Here is a 16,324-nt window from a genome sequence, read left to right as displayed (position 1 = left end):
TTCAGTCTATTAAAGGCAACCTCCGCCAGAAGCCTGGCAGTGGCCAACCGCTCATTGAAGCTGTGCTGCTCTGACGTAAGAACCCCTGGCACACCAATGAATGGAGTCATCAACCACGGAAGGAGTGGGTAGGCTGAGTCGCCAAGGAGATAGATGGGCACATCCACTCCAGCGATGTTCCTGGAGGCAGCAGGAAAGAGAACACCCTTGCTAGCTCGGTCGTAGAGTTCAGAGCTGGCAAACACCTGGGCATGAGAGACTTTGCCAGGGCAGCCAACGTTAAGGTCCCAGAAACAAAACTGATTGTCCACCACAGCCTGCAGAATGACAGAGTACCAACCTTTTGCATTGAAGTAGCTGTTTGTAGTCTCACTGGGAGCTCGGATAGGGATATGAAGAGCACTGACCACACCCGCCAGTTGAGGGAGTCCATAATGTTCCTCAAACTGACTCAGTGCATCCTCCAGGGCTGGCCCATCAGGTGCTCGAACATATGTAGGTGTCAGAATGCTCACCACAGCTTCACAGACCTCTTGAATGACTTGGCATATGGTGGAGCGGGATACCCCAAAGAGCCGCTCAATGGTGCGGTATTCACAGCAGGTCCCCAGTCGCCAAAGCGTCATGGCCAGGCGCAGCTCCACGGGGATGGACCGCCTCATGATGGTGTCCCGCCGCTGGATGGCCAGTTGCAGCCGGCTACAGAGGTAATAAAAGGTTGCCTTGCCCATACGAAAGTTGTCCATCCAGTCCAAATTGCTGAAGGCCCTCCCTGTGACCGTGTCCCAGAAGGAGGAGCAGCGTGCTCCGGTCCAGAGGCGACGACCGCCAGCATCAACACCGTTGATGCTCAACGCGTTGCTGTACCAGAGTGCAGCAAACTGTCGCCTCTGCTTGGCCTTCAGCCGGCGGAACAGCAGTGACCGCTGCTGATGGTCTCGCTCCCTTTTTCGCCTCTCCCTCTGAAGATGCACGTAGTACATCAGGCACGTGGCCATCACTCCTTTTGACAGGGCCACCACATCTTCTTTTTCTTCCTCCTCCTGGTCTGGCCTGGCTTCACCTTCTGCCTGGATCTGAGGCTGCTGCAGTGGCATTGAAATGCTGAGTTTATTTTGCTCCAAGGAAACATATACATATGTATGATCTAATCTGACATGCAGATTAGAAGCAGATCTTTTTCATCCTTGCTCCTCCAAACACACACACACAAAAAATAAAATACTGCTCAGTTCATACCTTCAAAACAGTTATCTGAAAACCACAAAGTAGAATTATGGTAGCTTCAGATAGCGCAAGCGCAACAGGCACCTCCGAGACTATTTCTCAAGCCGAGGGATTTTTTTCACGCCAACTCCTCTCTCATCACGCATGCACCGGCCAGGCTGCCATCTGCTTCCGGCACATACGCGCCCTACGTTCCTGCGCATGCGGCCCTCTCTCTCGCCCCTCGCGGAAACGTCCCGCAGGAGATTCCCACGCATGCGCCCCACTGGCATGTCTTAAGCTTTTCCTTCCCCTTTTTTGCCCTTTACCAAGATGGCGGAGGAGGCGATGAGACGGTTGCTGGTCCCTTTTCTGATGTCGGAGTTCTGCTATGATGAGTTCTTCCTGCACTTCAATCTGCTGCACGGTGAGACCTCCGCGGACTCTGGCGTAACGAGACCGAAGGAAGTGGGGGGACGACGTTGAAATCGACACAAAATCTTCCGACCGGAAATGGATCCTAGGACATGGCGAGAAAACCACTGACGGCCATCTTTGATTTGGGCAAAACTCTTCGTTTCTCCCCCACCCCCTCCCATCAGAAAGAAACAAAGTCAGATAGTAACATATATGTGGATTTATTTGTAGAAGTAAAAGCTAATGAATAATCTTTAGAGACAGGCTCGTTGAGGACGCTGCAGCGCTGCCTGCTCCTGTGACTGGTTGGGATTGTGGAGCTAGTTTCCGCTGTCCTAACAGGAAGTGTCAGTAGACGCACAATGGTGACATCTAGTGGCCAGGCTTAGAAGGCTGATAAAGAGCAAAGGCCCAGAGTGCCTGCATTTATTAATTGAGACAGCACAGAAAGAGGCCAGATACAGCATTAATTAAATCAGTGAAAACAAATAATAGTGTAAGAAATATGTGTAATGAGTATAAGCAATCGAAAGTGAGCAACTCCCCCAAACACAACAAAGCAAGCCTATAAATCCACTCTACTAGCATTTGTCTGTGTCTATACAAATGCTTATTTATTTAATCTAATCTAATCTACATTTTATATACTGAATCTACTCCCTATGCGGTTTACAAAATTACATGCATACATATTTAAAAATGCTAAACATGTTTCACCAAGACAAACACAATAAAACATTACGATATCATTATTAAAACCTTCTTTTAAATTCATCCTACAAGATGGAAAGACAAAATCCCATAAAAACATTTACAGGACGGGAAAACATTAGCAGAAAATAATTGCTTTTTCAACATTTTCTTAATGTTCAGTCTCCCATCACAGAATTGCAGAATAGCAGCTTGGCACCTGCTACATATAACATATGACTCAAGATGTAATATCAATCTTACTGTGGAATACCTTTTATGCTTGGTGCTTTTTTTAAAAAAAATGCCTTCCGCTGCAGGAACAAAAATCCAGATATTCAGGGGCAGCATCTGGATAGTGGCTTTCGCTGAATATCTGGAATCAGTGCGGACTATCTGAATATTGCTATTAACCAGATATCTTCCAGCTCTGCCCACACACTGCCCCGGCATTATCTGTTGATCAGAGGAAGTATTATTCAGTGGCATGTCTGGTTAGTGCCACTGAATATCACTGGTATTTATCCAGGCAGCTTCTCCCAGTCAAATAAATCCTCTGAATATTGAGTCCATAATATAAAAATATTTATTCCAGCTTCTAGATACCTAAAGCAGTGGTTCCCAATGTCTGTTAGACTCTTACAGAAAAGAAAGGAGAGTGAGGCTGGTGGGACCGATTGAGAGGGAGGGGGATATTGGTTGGAGGAGGGAGAGAGAGTGACTGGTTGAGACAGAAAGTGGAAGGGAGATGAAGAAGGATAGTGGGGAGCCTGGGGATAGGTTTGATGTTCAAGGGACAAGGTCCAGGAAGACTGGTAGGATGAACCGGAGGTTCTGAACCTTTGGGAAGTTGATAAGGGCCCATAGAGAATGACCCGGAGACAAATTTGTCCCCATCCCCGCGAGTTCTGACCCTCTCCCTGCTTTATCCCTCAAACTCTGTCCTCATCTGCATAAGCTTTCAGGGATGGGACAAGGACAGAACTCACAGAAAAGGACGGGGATGGAGATAGATCCCGCGGGAATGTGGACAAATTTGTTCCCGTATCATTCTCTAGGTTCACACAACTAAAAAGGTTGGGGAACTGACCTAAAGCATCACCAAATTGATAAAAAAAATGATGTGATTACCTTTATAATGCCTCTTGTCTGTTGTAACAGTGTTAAAAGACTCTTCTACAACCCTGTTGTTAGACTTCTAAAATCAAGAGATTTGTCTTAATAAGTCAGAGTTTTGTGAAGAATCCTCCTTATATATATTTGCACTTTGCCCCTAGCAGTTCCCAGGGGAGAAGGTAACCGCTTGCATTCAATTGGACTTCTCTCTTTTTGTCTTTACCCTTTCTAGTTCCCTGCTTGAAGATCCTTATCAGCAAACTGCTGGGGATTGTCATCATCATCGGATCACTCATGGGTATGGCATTCTCCCAAATTTCTTTCAATCTTCTCGCTATTTTGTTTTGACTCGCAGCCCAGAGCAGTGCTGGTGAAGACGATCAGTGTGGTTAGAGCAGAGGATCCAGGCTTTTGAGAGTGGGTACCAGAGCTTGTCATTTCTAGTGCAATGTGTCTAGTAGTCCTGAATGCTAGGGCTATGCATCTGAACCCGCAAGTTGCTTGCAGAATGATATCACTTATCTTTCAACTCTGCCTCCTTCCCAACAGGTTTGCTTCTGCCCCCTCAGTTTTTCTTCTGCAAGCAAGTTGCTAAGATGTGGTGTTTATGATCTGCTCTGCGGTTTTATTATTTTCGGGGGAGACCCCTTCAAGACTCTCCTATCCCGTTGATCTCCTCAGACAGATTTACTTCAGCAACTGCATCCATAGACATCGGAAGCGAGGATACGGTGGTGGCTACAGATAGCCTTCCTTTCAAAGAGCATGCAACTCCGTATATCCTCCTCATTCAAAGGGCATGCCACTCCGTATATCCTCCTTGGAGATCCTAATGATCTTTATGGTTGGGGGGGTCATTGCCACGGTCACCCAGTTCAGGATCATTGGTCCCCAACCCAGCAAAAGTAGTCCATAAATTTCTTGGAACTCGGAGCCATTCGGCTGACGTTGCAGGCCCTGGCGACAGAGGTGGCCTATGTCAATCAACAAGGAGGCACCAGGAGCATCCTGTTACGTCTAGAGGCTCAGCTTCTCTTTCGATGGTCAGAAACTCATCTGCATGCTTTCTCAGCCACATACATTGCGTGAGTGGAGAATGTTCAGGCAAACTCAATCGGCAGACGCATAACCCAGGGGAATGGTCGTTGTCCCCATTAATGTTTGATGCCATTGTTCGGCGATGGGGGAGCTCATTGATAGATCTCATGGCCTCAGCAGCAAACACAAAGATGTTTTGCTTTTACAGCCGAAGATACGAGCCTGGAGGTGCAGGATTTGACACGTTGGTCTAGCCATGGCTGGAGAAGGGGAGTGTTTCTGCCATGGCCCATGCTGGGTCGAGTCATTTGCAGGATTGCTAGCATTCCGGGGATGGTTGTTTTAGTGGCTCTCAATTGGCCCCGCAGACCGTGGTATACAGACCTAGTTTGTCTACAGAGAGATGAAGGTCTCAGGTTGTCAGTTCAGACGGATCTCCTGACTCGGGGCCCAATCCCCATATAGAATCTGAAACACTTTAGGCTTACTGCATGGCTCTTGAGCCATGCAGTAAGGAAAGGATACTCAGAGGTGGCCATTTCCACTTTGCTTAGAGCCAAGAAGCCCTCAACGGTGGTGGCCTATGCCAAGGCCTGGAAGACTTTCCAATAGTGGTGCGCTGAGCCCCAATCTCGGTAGTCCTGGAATTTTTGCAAGAGGGACTTGAGAAGGGCCTGTTGGTTGGATCACTGAAAGTGCAGATAAGCAGGCCTTTCATGTTTCCGAGCCCAGGGAGAGAGAGCGTCTCTGGCTTCTCATCCAGATGTGGCAAGATTCCTTAAAGGGGCTCTCAGGTTGTGCCCTCTGGTGCGTCTACCTTTCCCATCCTGGAACCTTAATACATTATGAGCCTTTACAGGAGGCTTCTCTCTTAGATCTGACGGTCAAGATGGTGTTCTTGATAGCGATTACATCAGTGAGACGAGTCGCTGAGTTACAGTCTCTCTTTTGCAGGGAGCTGTTTTCTTAAGATTATGGAAGCAGGACTTTCCTTGCACATGGTTCTGTCCTTTCTACCTAAAATAGTCACTGCCTTCCATGTTGATCAGGAAGATCATTTGCTCGCCTTTCAGCCTATTGGGTCGAAGGAAGAGGACAAAATATTGAATTTGCTAGACTTCAGGAGAGTGCTTCTTCGATACCTCAGAGTTACCAATGAGTTTCGAGTCTCTGTTCACCTTTTTATTCTGACCAGTCATGCTAAGAAAGGCAGGTCTGCATCCAAGTCCTCAATCTCCAGATGGATAAAAATTGTTACTGCAGATGGACAGACTAGATGGACCATTTGGCCTTAATCTGCCATCATGTTTCTATTAATTTTTTCTGTGTACGTGGGCTGTGGTAAGCCATCGCCAATCGCAATGAAGGCATACTCCACCAACAGGGTGGCTACCTCACGGGCAGAGGCTTGGGCAGTTTCCCCATGGAGATTTGTAGAGCAGCGTTCCATAGTACTCTATAGTACAGACATGGTAGCCAGGGAGAATGGCGCTTTTGGGTCCTCAATATTAAAGGCAGACTCAGTAATCCCGCCCTAGACTCAGGAGACTGCTTTGTTACATCTTTAGCATTCAGGACTTCTAGACACGTAACACTAGAAAGAAAGATTAGGTTCTTACCTCGATAATCTTCTTTCTTGTAGATGTATCTAGTAGTCCTGAAGCTCCACCCTTTGAGGGGGCTTCGTCTGCCTTTGATCTCAATTTCAGTCTGTGTCTGACTGTGAATAATTTCTCTATCTCTCAGTTAAGCTGGAAAAAAAAATGATATCAAGGCTGAGTTTCTGCTTCTCAGTAGGACATGCCAGTAGCTGTGAGTTCCATAAATGTTAATGCCACTTATGTGCAGTATTGTATAATTTTGATAATGTTATACTTGTTTCAGAGCAGAACAGAGGTATTGTGTCGGGGAGTTCTCCCCGTTGCCCTCCTTCTTGTGATGTCTTCCATTACAGTGGTTCTTGACTGCTTTTGCACAAACTGAGGGGGCAGGAGCAAGCCTACTGGGAAGGAGGCAGATTTGAAAGATGAGTGATATCATTCTGCAAGCAACTTGTGAGTTCAGATGCATAACCCTAGCGTTCAGGACTACTAGACACAAGAAAGAAGATTATTGAGATAAGAACCTAATCTTCCTTTCTATATGCAGAAAGTTTATAGTCAGCTTATCACACAAGAGGGTGTACCTCTGTAACAGCAGGAGAAAAAAAAAAGACGCATCTTCCCTTCAGCCCTTTTCTTGCTGACTTAGTCTGCGGTCCTGTTTCGGTTTCACAGTGAAGCTGCCGCAGATTTTCAAGATCCTGAGAGCGCAAAGTGCCGAGGGGTTGAGTTTCAGCTCTGTGCTGTTGGAGCTGCTGGCTATCACTGGGACCATGACGTACAGCATTGCTAACAGCTTCCCCTTCAGGTGAGACGTGCCTTTGCTTCAGCCTGGGTCTTTCTTCACGCGTGTGTGGTTGACGGTCTTTCCTCTTCTTGTAGCTCCTGGGGAGAAGCTCTCTTTCTGATGCTGCAAACCATCACCATTGCCTTCCTCATACAGCACTACTTGGGTCAGACGCTGAGAGGTAAAGTCACTTAGCTTTTGAATGTAGTCATGCCCGGAGAAGGAGGGCACGTGGGACAGTGCGGGTGCATCTGCCTTGTTTGTCTGTGTCTCACACAAATCTCTTCCTTGTTCTGGACGTAGGCACCCTCTTTTTGGTTGTGTACCTGGCCTTGTTGTCTTTGCTGCTCTCCCCATTAACCCCTATGGCGGTGGTAACGGTACTTCAGGCTTCCAACATGCCAGCAGTGATCTTCAGCCGGGTGAGTGAGGCTTGACGGAGCCCAACCAGGGAGCCCATCTGTCGCCTCAGACCAGATCCAGTGATCCAGAGCAGTAATCAAAAGACGAGGAAGCCCTTGTAGGAGAGAGCAGTCAGGCTGATGATACTGCCGCCTGCGCTTCTTGAGTCTCTTTCATTCTACCTATCCTAACTGTGCGCATGATAGAAGCCAGGATCTATAACTATTCTATATTTACCCAGCCATCAACAGTCACTAGTAACATCCCATTAAAAATGTTGGCCTACTGGTGGTGGTCATAGAGCGCAGGGGGCCAGTATTCAGACCACGGGAGTTAGCCGGGTTGACTCCCACGGTTGGCGCTGAGCCCGGATGTTCAATGCTGGGCCATTTCCAGTGACCAGCACTGAATATCTGATATGGCTTGGCTAGCTCAAACTTAGCTGGGTAAGTCGATTTTTAGTGCTGGTCGGCTAAGTTTATAGCGGGCAAAGATAGACCACTATTCAGCCCGATTTGGCCACTAAACTTGACTGGCTAGTGCTTTAAATTTCACAGAGAGCCAGCTCAGTCATGTGACATAGCCAGCTAGCTGCTAAGAGCTAATAATTCAGTGACCATCATTGCGCTAAATATTAGCGGTTGGTCGGTTTAGCGCTACTTAACTGGTCAGGAGCCATTTCTGACTGGTTAAGTAGCATTGAATATCGGGCATGATTGGGACAGTAGTAAGTAAAAGGGTTCAGAGGTCAGGCGAGTCAGTCCATTTGGGAAATGTGTACGTTCATTTATCCAAAGTGGAATGATTTCAACTGGGCAGACTGGTTGGGCCAATGCAATCTTTATCTACTGTCAACTGGCTGTTACTGTGTCATTTTCCCATGTGTCCTGAAAACATGAACCGCGCTTCTCCTCTAACCTCTGCCTCTTTCCTCTTCCAGCTCATTCAGGCAGCATCTAACTACCAGAACGGGCATACTGGCCAACTCTCAGCCATCACAGTTTTCTTGCTGTTTGCGGGCTCTCTGGCTCGGATTTTCACCTCTGTACAAGTGAGTGCTGCTGGCTGGGGGGGGGGGGGGAGCACACGGGAAGCGGATAGAGGGCAGATGAGAGAGTTCAGCCATGTTGCTTCCTCACAGTTCGTCTGGGGGTGGTCATCTCACCCAGACAGATGCGGGCGCTTGCTGCTATCTGATTGGTCTACTCTGTGCAATGTATATCATGAGAGAGGTTCCTTCTAGGGAAGGTTGGGAAAAAGCAAAAATTCCTCCCTCCCCTCACCTTTTTATCTGTGCAAAGCGAGTTAATTGGATTTTGAAATAGCCCAAAGTGGTGTACACTTCTCCCTCTGTATTCGCTGTGATAGGGGATTAACAGAACCGCAAATACTGAAAAACCGCGAATAACTTTTTTATATGTTATTCACTGTTTTCTATTAAAAACCATCGTGAATATGTTGAAACTGCGAATAACATGATGGGAGACCTGGCCTGTTTCTGAAGGAGAGGCAAAACAGGGTGAAGAAAGTCCCGGGAATCAGCGATTTTCTCTGTAAATGCTTGGAATCAGTGATTTTTCTATGCAAGCTGAGGTAATTTGGGGGAGGAGCCAGCAAGCTAAAAACCGTGAATAATCGAAACCGCGAATGCTGAAACTCCAAATACAGAGGAAGAAGTGTATGAAGAAGTAGGATCAAATCCATACATCATTAAGGGGCCCTTTTATGTCTTTAAATTATTTGATCTTTGGTAAACACTTTGATAAAGTTAGAATACTTAGACGAAGAAATAGGGAAAGAAGAGAGTTGCCTCATTATGTAGCAAGATAGAGGCAAACGAGATGTCAAAATCATAGAAACATAAACATAGAAACATAGAAGATGACGGCAGAAAAGGGCTATAGCCCATCAAGTCTGCCCACCGTACTGTCCCTTCCTCTTAAGTCTATACCCAGTGACGTTTACTTTATTATGGTAGAGAGTCACAAAAATCACAAAATGCCTCTTAAAATCTCATAAGGAATCCCAACTCGGATCCCAGTTTCGTTCCACGTTGAAGACGCCGAGGAGTTTTTGCACTGCTTCGTCTCTCAGCCCGCGTGTTATCAGTCCCCCGAGGAAGGCATCTAGGGATGCCGAAACCGGGATCCGAGTTGGGACTCCTTATGAGATTTTTAAGAGAGATTTTTATGATTTTTGTGACTCTCTACCATAATAAAGTAACTGTCGGGTTGATTTTGACATCTCGTTTGTCTCTACCAGAAAAATAGCAAAAAGAGTTACAAACTGCAGAATACACATTGTTCACAACTTCTTAATCCTCCAAACCCACCCATTTCTTCTCCCCTCTCCCTAACCCGCCGTCAACTAAACCGAGCCCCAGTTAATAGAACATTTATTAAAGTGCAGAAAATCTGGATTTGGTGCATGTTAATATGGTAAGCCCAGATCTAAATATACTTATTCATTCTCTGGTGATATCTAAAATCGATTATTGTAATTCCCTATTTAAAGGAATTGCTTTACAAGAAATAAAACGACTACAAATTATTCAGAATGCATCAATTAAATTAATAACTAAATCCAAAAAGTTTGATCATGTAACACCACTCCTTAAAAAGGCTCACTGGCTTCCTGTTTTACATAGAATTACTCATAAATTATGTACAATTATTTTAAAAACTTTATATAATAAGACCCCAGCATTTTTATTTAGATTACTTATCCCCTATTCTGCAAAGAGAACCTTACGATCAAGTGAACAAAATCTTTTATCTGTTCCCTCTCTAAAAATTATCAATACAAGGAGACAATTTATCTTCTCTTGTACAGCACCGCAGACATGGAACGCCCTCCCTATGTTTTTACGGGAGGAGAAAGAGTTTGTAAAATTTAAAAACGAGTTAAAAACTTTCCTTTTTAGAGATGCATTTGCAAGTTAATCTTTTATCTTATTGCTTTGTTTATTTTATTCCCCTCAAATGTCTTATTACCCTTTTGTATTTTCCTTTGATGTCTCCTCTTTACTTTACAAATTGTATTTCATCCCTCCTTACCTTGTGTTTAACAATGTTAATTTTTAGCATAATAAGTTTATTTATTAATTGTATGGATTGTTTTGTTACCCAATATATGTAACTTTTTAAATGTACACCGCTTAGAAACTTGATTTAAGGCGGTTAATCAAGCCATCTAATAAACTTGAAACTTGAATCTATCATGGCATTTTTGTAGGGCCCCAGACCACCATTGCGGCCCTGCGAATTTCAATCTTGCTCAGATACAGTAACTGCAAACCATCTCTTAAGTGTGTTACTCAGGTGTGTTAACTTGCCAAAAACTCCACTTTCTCATGGAAATGACAGACAAATGCTGGATAAGGGAAGGCCTCAGAAGCCACAAGGTGCAAAGAACCACCAGGGCTATGAGTGAGAGCTAGAACTAAATCTTGGCTCTCCCCCCATGCTTCAATCATCAGCCCTCACCCTGGAGGGTTCTTTGCACCTTGTGGCTTCTTGTGCTCAAGGTAGCTTTAGAAGCAGAATCTTCTGCCCATTGTCTGATCCAGAGCATTCTTCAGGCAGGGTTAGAATAAACAGCCTTATCAAATTATATGCATGAGAGAGAATTGCATATAATGGAAATGACAGGCATGCAAATGTGCCCCATGCATATTCATTCGGGCTAGCCTGAAAACCCGATTGGCCTGGTGGTCCTCCAGGCCACCATATCCATACCAACTAGTTGTCTAGATATTTAAGAAGCAAATATGTCTTTAAATGTCTTCTAAATTCCACATAGGAATCAGAAAACATAACCGGATGTTTCAGGTCCTTACCCGTAATGCTTCTTGATATGACAGAAGACTTTCATGATATATTTTTTTTTATTTGCAGCCCCCAACAGGCGGAAAAACAAACTTTAGTATTGCATACATAAATTTGTAAAACATAAATACGCAAATCCTCGGAGAATCGGCAATAGAAGGATCAAAGCCAAAAAAGGGCCTGTGCAAACAATTATGAAGAGGTTCTCAAAAGTCAGCAGTCACGAGGAATCAATATTTAGAAAAAGGCATTTACAAATAATAATAACTTGATTTTCTATACCGCCAACACCCAAAAAGTTCTAGGCGGTTCACAGAATAAAGAGGACCGGACTTTCCAGTGATGATACAAAGCACACAGAAAAGCAGTACAATAGTTCAATAGTGAAAAATACAATAAGAAATTATGACATAGTCATCAATCAAGTAACACATTTTTTGAACAAATAGGTCTTAACCAATTTTCTAAAGGTGCAATAAGATGCAGATTGTTGAAACAGGTCGTCTAACCATACTTGAACTTTACCTGCTTGATAAGCCAAAGATCGATCAAAATATTTTTTTATAACGTCAATTTTTGGGATTAGGAAAAGTAAATAAACCAGTACGCCGGTTAGGCCCAGTCGAACGGTACCATTCAAAATGAGAGAGGAGATATAGCGGAGCTGATCCAAATACCATAGCAAATTTGAGAAGTATTCTTGCTTCCATTGGCAACCAGTGCAGCTGACTCTTTTTATTTGGGATTGTCAAAGTATGAGATTCCATAAATGCGACACACCTGAGTAACACACTTAAGGGATGGTTTGCTGTTACGGTATCTGGGCAAGATTGAAATTTACAGGGCCGCAATGGAGATTCTGGGGCCACGCGTTGGAGACTCCTGCCCTACAAAACTGCCATGATGGATCTGGGCTTACCACAAGGGACTGCCCCCACATTAACGTGCACCAAGTCCAGATTTTTCTGCACCTTAATAAAATTCTCTATTAAATGCTGAGTGGGGGGTGGGGGGATGCTTGAGGTCATCTAGAACTCCTGAACCTCTGTCTAGATCTCTAAGGAGAGGAGCTCCTTGCTGCATGGCAAAACCGCCTGTAGCCATGAAAGCAACCACAATTCAAACCCCCCTGGGGCACATGCTCTACTGTCTGGCAATAACTTAGGACGACAATCTGCCACACTGGCCATAAGATCGTCCAACCCCTTGCCAAAGAGCATTTGTCCTTTAAAATGTAGCCTGCTCAAAGTAGCTTTAGAACAGTGGTCTCAAGCTCAAACCCTTTGCAGGGCCACATTTTGGATTTGTAGGTACTTGGAGGGCCTCAGAAAAAAATAGTTAATGGCTTATTGAAGAAATGACAACTTTGCATGAGGTAAAACTCTTTATAGTTTATAAATCTTTCTTTTAGATTAAGTCGTAATAATAATATTGTCATTTATAGCTAAAGAGACATATGATCAAGAAACTGTTTTATTTTGCTTTTGTGATTACGATAAACATACCGAGGGCCTCAAAATAGGACCTGGCGGGCCGCAAGTTTGAGACCACTGAGTTAAGGGGAACAGTTAATCTGTTGACTGGGCTGGAGGGAAGAGGGTAGAACAGGACAATCAAGCCACTGTGACATCACTGATGAGGTTGGCTCTTATTGGTGGAATGAGGCATTATGACATCACAATCTCGGCTCTGCTTCCCAAAGACAAACAGGATGTCATGCATACAGTTAAGGCAGTGGTCTCAAACTCAAACCCTTTGCAGGGCCACATTTGGGATTTGTAGGTCCTTGGAGGGCCTCGGAATAAATAGTTAATGTCTTATTAAAGAAATGACAATTTTGCCTGAGGTAAAACTCTTTATAGTTTCTAAATCTTTCCTTTTGGCTAAGTCTTAATAATAATATTGTCATTTATAGCTAAAGAGACATATGATCAAGAAACGGTTTTATTTTGCTTTTGTGATTATGATAAACATACCGAGGGCCTCAAAATAGGACCTGGCGGGCCATAAGTTTGAGACCACTGCTTTAGAAGCAGAATCTCCCGCCCATTGTCTGATCCAGAGCATTCTTCAGGCAGGGTTAGAATAAACAGCCTTATCAAAGCAATCTTAACGATATCCTGAGAATGCACACAGAAGTGCCTGGTAAATTTAGTAGCACGCACCAGGCTTTGTATTCTGCTGTCACAAAAATCCTCATAAACATATACTTTGGAACAGCATTTAAAAATCATAGAACATCAATTGGGCAAATTGATACAAAACAATCTTCAGTCAACTCAATCCAAAGCCTGACACGTTTCAGCAAAATGCCTACCTCGGGGGCTGTTAGGAGATCTTGCATCTAAACACAGAGCACTATTATTAGACTGTGCCAGGTAAAATTAATAGCACATAACCAGTCTTTGCACGCTGCTGTACCCTCTTTAGAAAGGGACGTGTCGCCAGGGAAGTGAGAAAGGTCTGAGCTGGGAATTGCAGATCAGAAAAACCGAGAAATGAAGTGACAGAGGGTCACCGCAGAAATACTCTTTCCAAGAGGTGTGAGCCGAAGCAGCCTGGATAGTTTCCACTGGCGCAAACATGGAGCTGAAAGCTTTTCTTTTGTCTCTCTTTTTCCTTTTTGTGTGTGTGATAGGAAACTGGAGATGTTCTTATGGCCTTAACATACGTCGTCTCTTCAGTGTGTAATGGGGTCATTGCCTGCCAGCTGCTCTATTACTGGAACGTGATCCCCAGTAAGGCTAAGAAGAAGAAGTACAACTGAATTGGGGAACGGCAGGGCAAAGCGGGCTGGGAGAGGGAAGCTGCTCTTCGTCACCTCCACTCTGCCTCCCTCTGTGTTGCAAGGCCCTACTGTTTGCCTTCACCTCACAGCCAAACTCAGCCGTGCCATGGCAGCCCACTGTACCTCATTCCCAACAATGTGATGGTCTCATCCTATAAGACACAACTGAACTACAACTGTTGCGGGACACCTAGAATACTGTGCTAGTTATTTTAAATTAACAAAACAATATAATTAAACCATTGTTGTTGCCCCCTTCCCAAGGGACATATACCATCTCCCCATTTCCAAGGGGGTGAAATGGTAGATTGCAGTAGTACGGCCCATTGTTTCCAGTATTCTTGGATACAGTGAGAGATCGGCTGCTTCCCCTTACAATATTTAGTGGCGTCATCAGTCATCCCTACTTCCTTCTTCTGGGTGTATCCTTTAAGGGGCTCACTGCCACGCCCTTACACAGCAGCTTGGTTTGCTCCCATCTTGCCTCCCCCCCACCACAGAGGTGCAGTGGCACAGTCTAACATCTCTCTTGGCCTGTTGCATGAAGGGATCCCAGAATATGGGACCATTATGGGGTAGGGGTGCATTTGATTAGCTGATTGCGCTGTATTCAATCCAACAATAGCCAACTCATCATAAAATACTGCTACTTGGGAAATTCTTGACGCTCCTGCTTTTACTAGGAGGCAAAATGTAGCAACAAAAAAAGGTGACATTCTAAATCTCAGGATTCGTACGTTTTCTGGTCAGTGTTTTTTAACTCTTTCATTTTCAGGTCGCACCACAGTTAACAGTGGACAGCCTCGGTCCTCGAGGGCCACAACCCTGTTGGATTGTCGGGATTTCCTCAACGAATGAACATGCCTCTCTTTGCATACAGTGAAGGCCACGGTCCCACTGGGTTGCAGCCCTCGAGGACCAAGATTGGCCACCCCTGATTTAGCAGGTACGAGACGAGAAAGCTTGCATTTGTGTGTACATGCTTGGGTGCAAGTATTTGGACTAAGTGCTATTCTGTAAAATGGTACCTAAATTCGACATTAGGTGAAGTCTGGGCATGGCAGAAAGGATATCTGAGGAAACCACGAGCCGTGTTTGGCCGCAAGGCCTGCCTCAGGTGTCGCTTCACTCTTGATAGTGGATGACTCTTCCACTAAATGAAACAATACCTTTAAAACACCATGAAATATACTCTTACAAAATGGCTGCCTCAAGTACTGGCAGCCATTTTGTAAGAGCAGATGCATCTGAGCAATCTGTGACTATTTTATGGTGTTGAAAAGTTATTGTTTCATTTAGTGGAAGGGTCATTCGCTATCAAGAGTGACGCGACTCCTGAAGCAGGCCTTGCGCCTGAAATACGGCTCGTGTTGAGTCGCTTTATCGAATGAAGACTTTTACACTGAACATTTGGTTTCCTCAAACATCCTTTCTACCATCAGTGGACTGTCGTCTCTGCTCTTTGTTTTTGCGTTTTGTTTGCAGAGATGTTTGCTCTTCGTGGTTTTGTTTTGAAGTCTGGGCATAGTAAGGGCAAGATGACGTATTCCTTAGGAAGGCTAGAGTTCATTCCATTGTATCATACAATGTATTAGACCTTCCAAAAGTCTGTGTATGCTTTTCAATATAGACCACCTCAAACCTCCGCCACTCTTTCAGCAGAGGGGGCTGTTTCCAGAGCTTGGTTACAGTAAAGCTAACAGCCAGACACAACATTTTAAATTTGGAAGGGACAGTTTGGGGGTCAGTTGTTTCTTTGGTAATGGCGGGGATTTGGTTTCTTGGGGTTTGCAGTGTTGATACTTTGTTTTTGCCCTGGGGTATGTCGACATTCTCTATCAAATTGTTTACAAGTGATTCAGTTGCTCGGAGCACAACGGACAGGCATTTGCTGCTTTGAAATGCCTTCCACTGGGTTGATGAAAAATAAATGAAAATGAAATCAATTAATATCAACTCAATAAAACTTTAAAATACTCAGACAGATTTGGGGTGTTGTAGATTTGTGCAAACTACAAATGGATCCATAATATTCCACCTTCTGCTGTCAAAATGAAGAACTTTCTGCCATCTGCAGCATGAGTTCCGTAGAGAGGTGGAGGGATCTCCGTTCCTGAGCGTTCTAAGAACAGAGTGAATCTTTATCGGTCTGGGGTGGTCTGAACCAAGGATCCTTCCAGGGCGTGGGAAGGAGTTAAGAAGATCATCTGAGGGTGCTGAGGCTGTTGCTTTAACCACTGGGCCACACTCTCAGAAGTACTACCTAGCACTCATACAAATTCATTGCGTCAGGCTTTATATACTACTTCCTCACCGGATCTTCCATACTTTGCTATTCAGTTTATAAATACTTTCTTCCACCTTAGTATATAAATAGTTTAAATACTTCGTTTAAAATTTGTGGTCATGCTTTCAGGGATTTATACATGTTTCACCCAAAGGGGTTTTATCA

The 16,324-nt window shown here is 44.5% G+C and overlaps 1 protein-coding gene across 1 annotated transcript; it reads left to right on the top strand.

The window, feature by feature from the left end:
* Positions 1-1,481: 1,481 nt before the first annotated feature.
* MPDU1 (mannose-P-dolichol utilization defect 1) lies at positions 1,482-15,858 on the top strand. Its single transcript, XM_033925573.1, has 7 exons — positions 1,482-1,633; positions 3,662-3,727; positions 6,744-6,876; positions 6,951-7,036; positions 7,159-7,277; positions 8,198-8,308; positions 13,723-15,858. The coding sequence occupies exons 1-7, from the start codon at positions 1,540-1,542 to the stop codon at positions 13,849-13,851; spliced, it is 738 nt and encodes a 245-aa protein (XP_033781464.1). The 5' UTR covers positions 1,482-1,539; the 3' UTR covers positions 13,852-15,858.
* Positions 15,859-16,324: the final 466 nt, after the last annotated feature.

The sequence above is a fragment of the Geotrypetes seraphini genome, chromosome 16 (assembly GCF_902459505.1).
Source record: "Geotrypetes seraphini chromosome 16, aGeoSer1.1, whole genome shotgun sequence".
Classification (NCBI taxonomy): Eukaryota; Metazoa; Chordata; class Amphibia; order Gymnophiona; family Dermophiidae; genus Geotrypetes; species Geotrypetes seraphini.
This window is presented reverse-complemented; position numbering and strand designations above follow the sequence as displayed.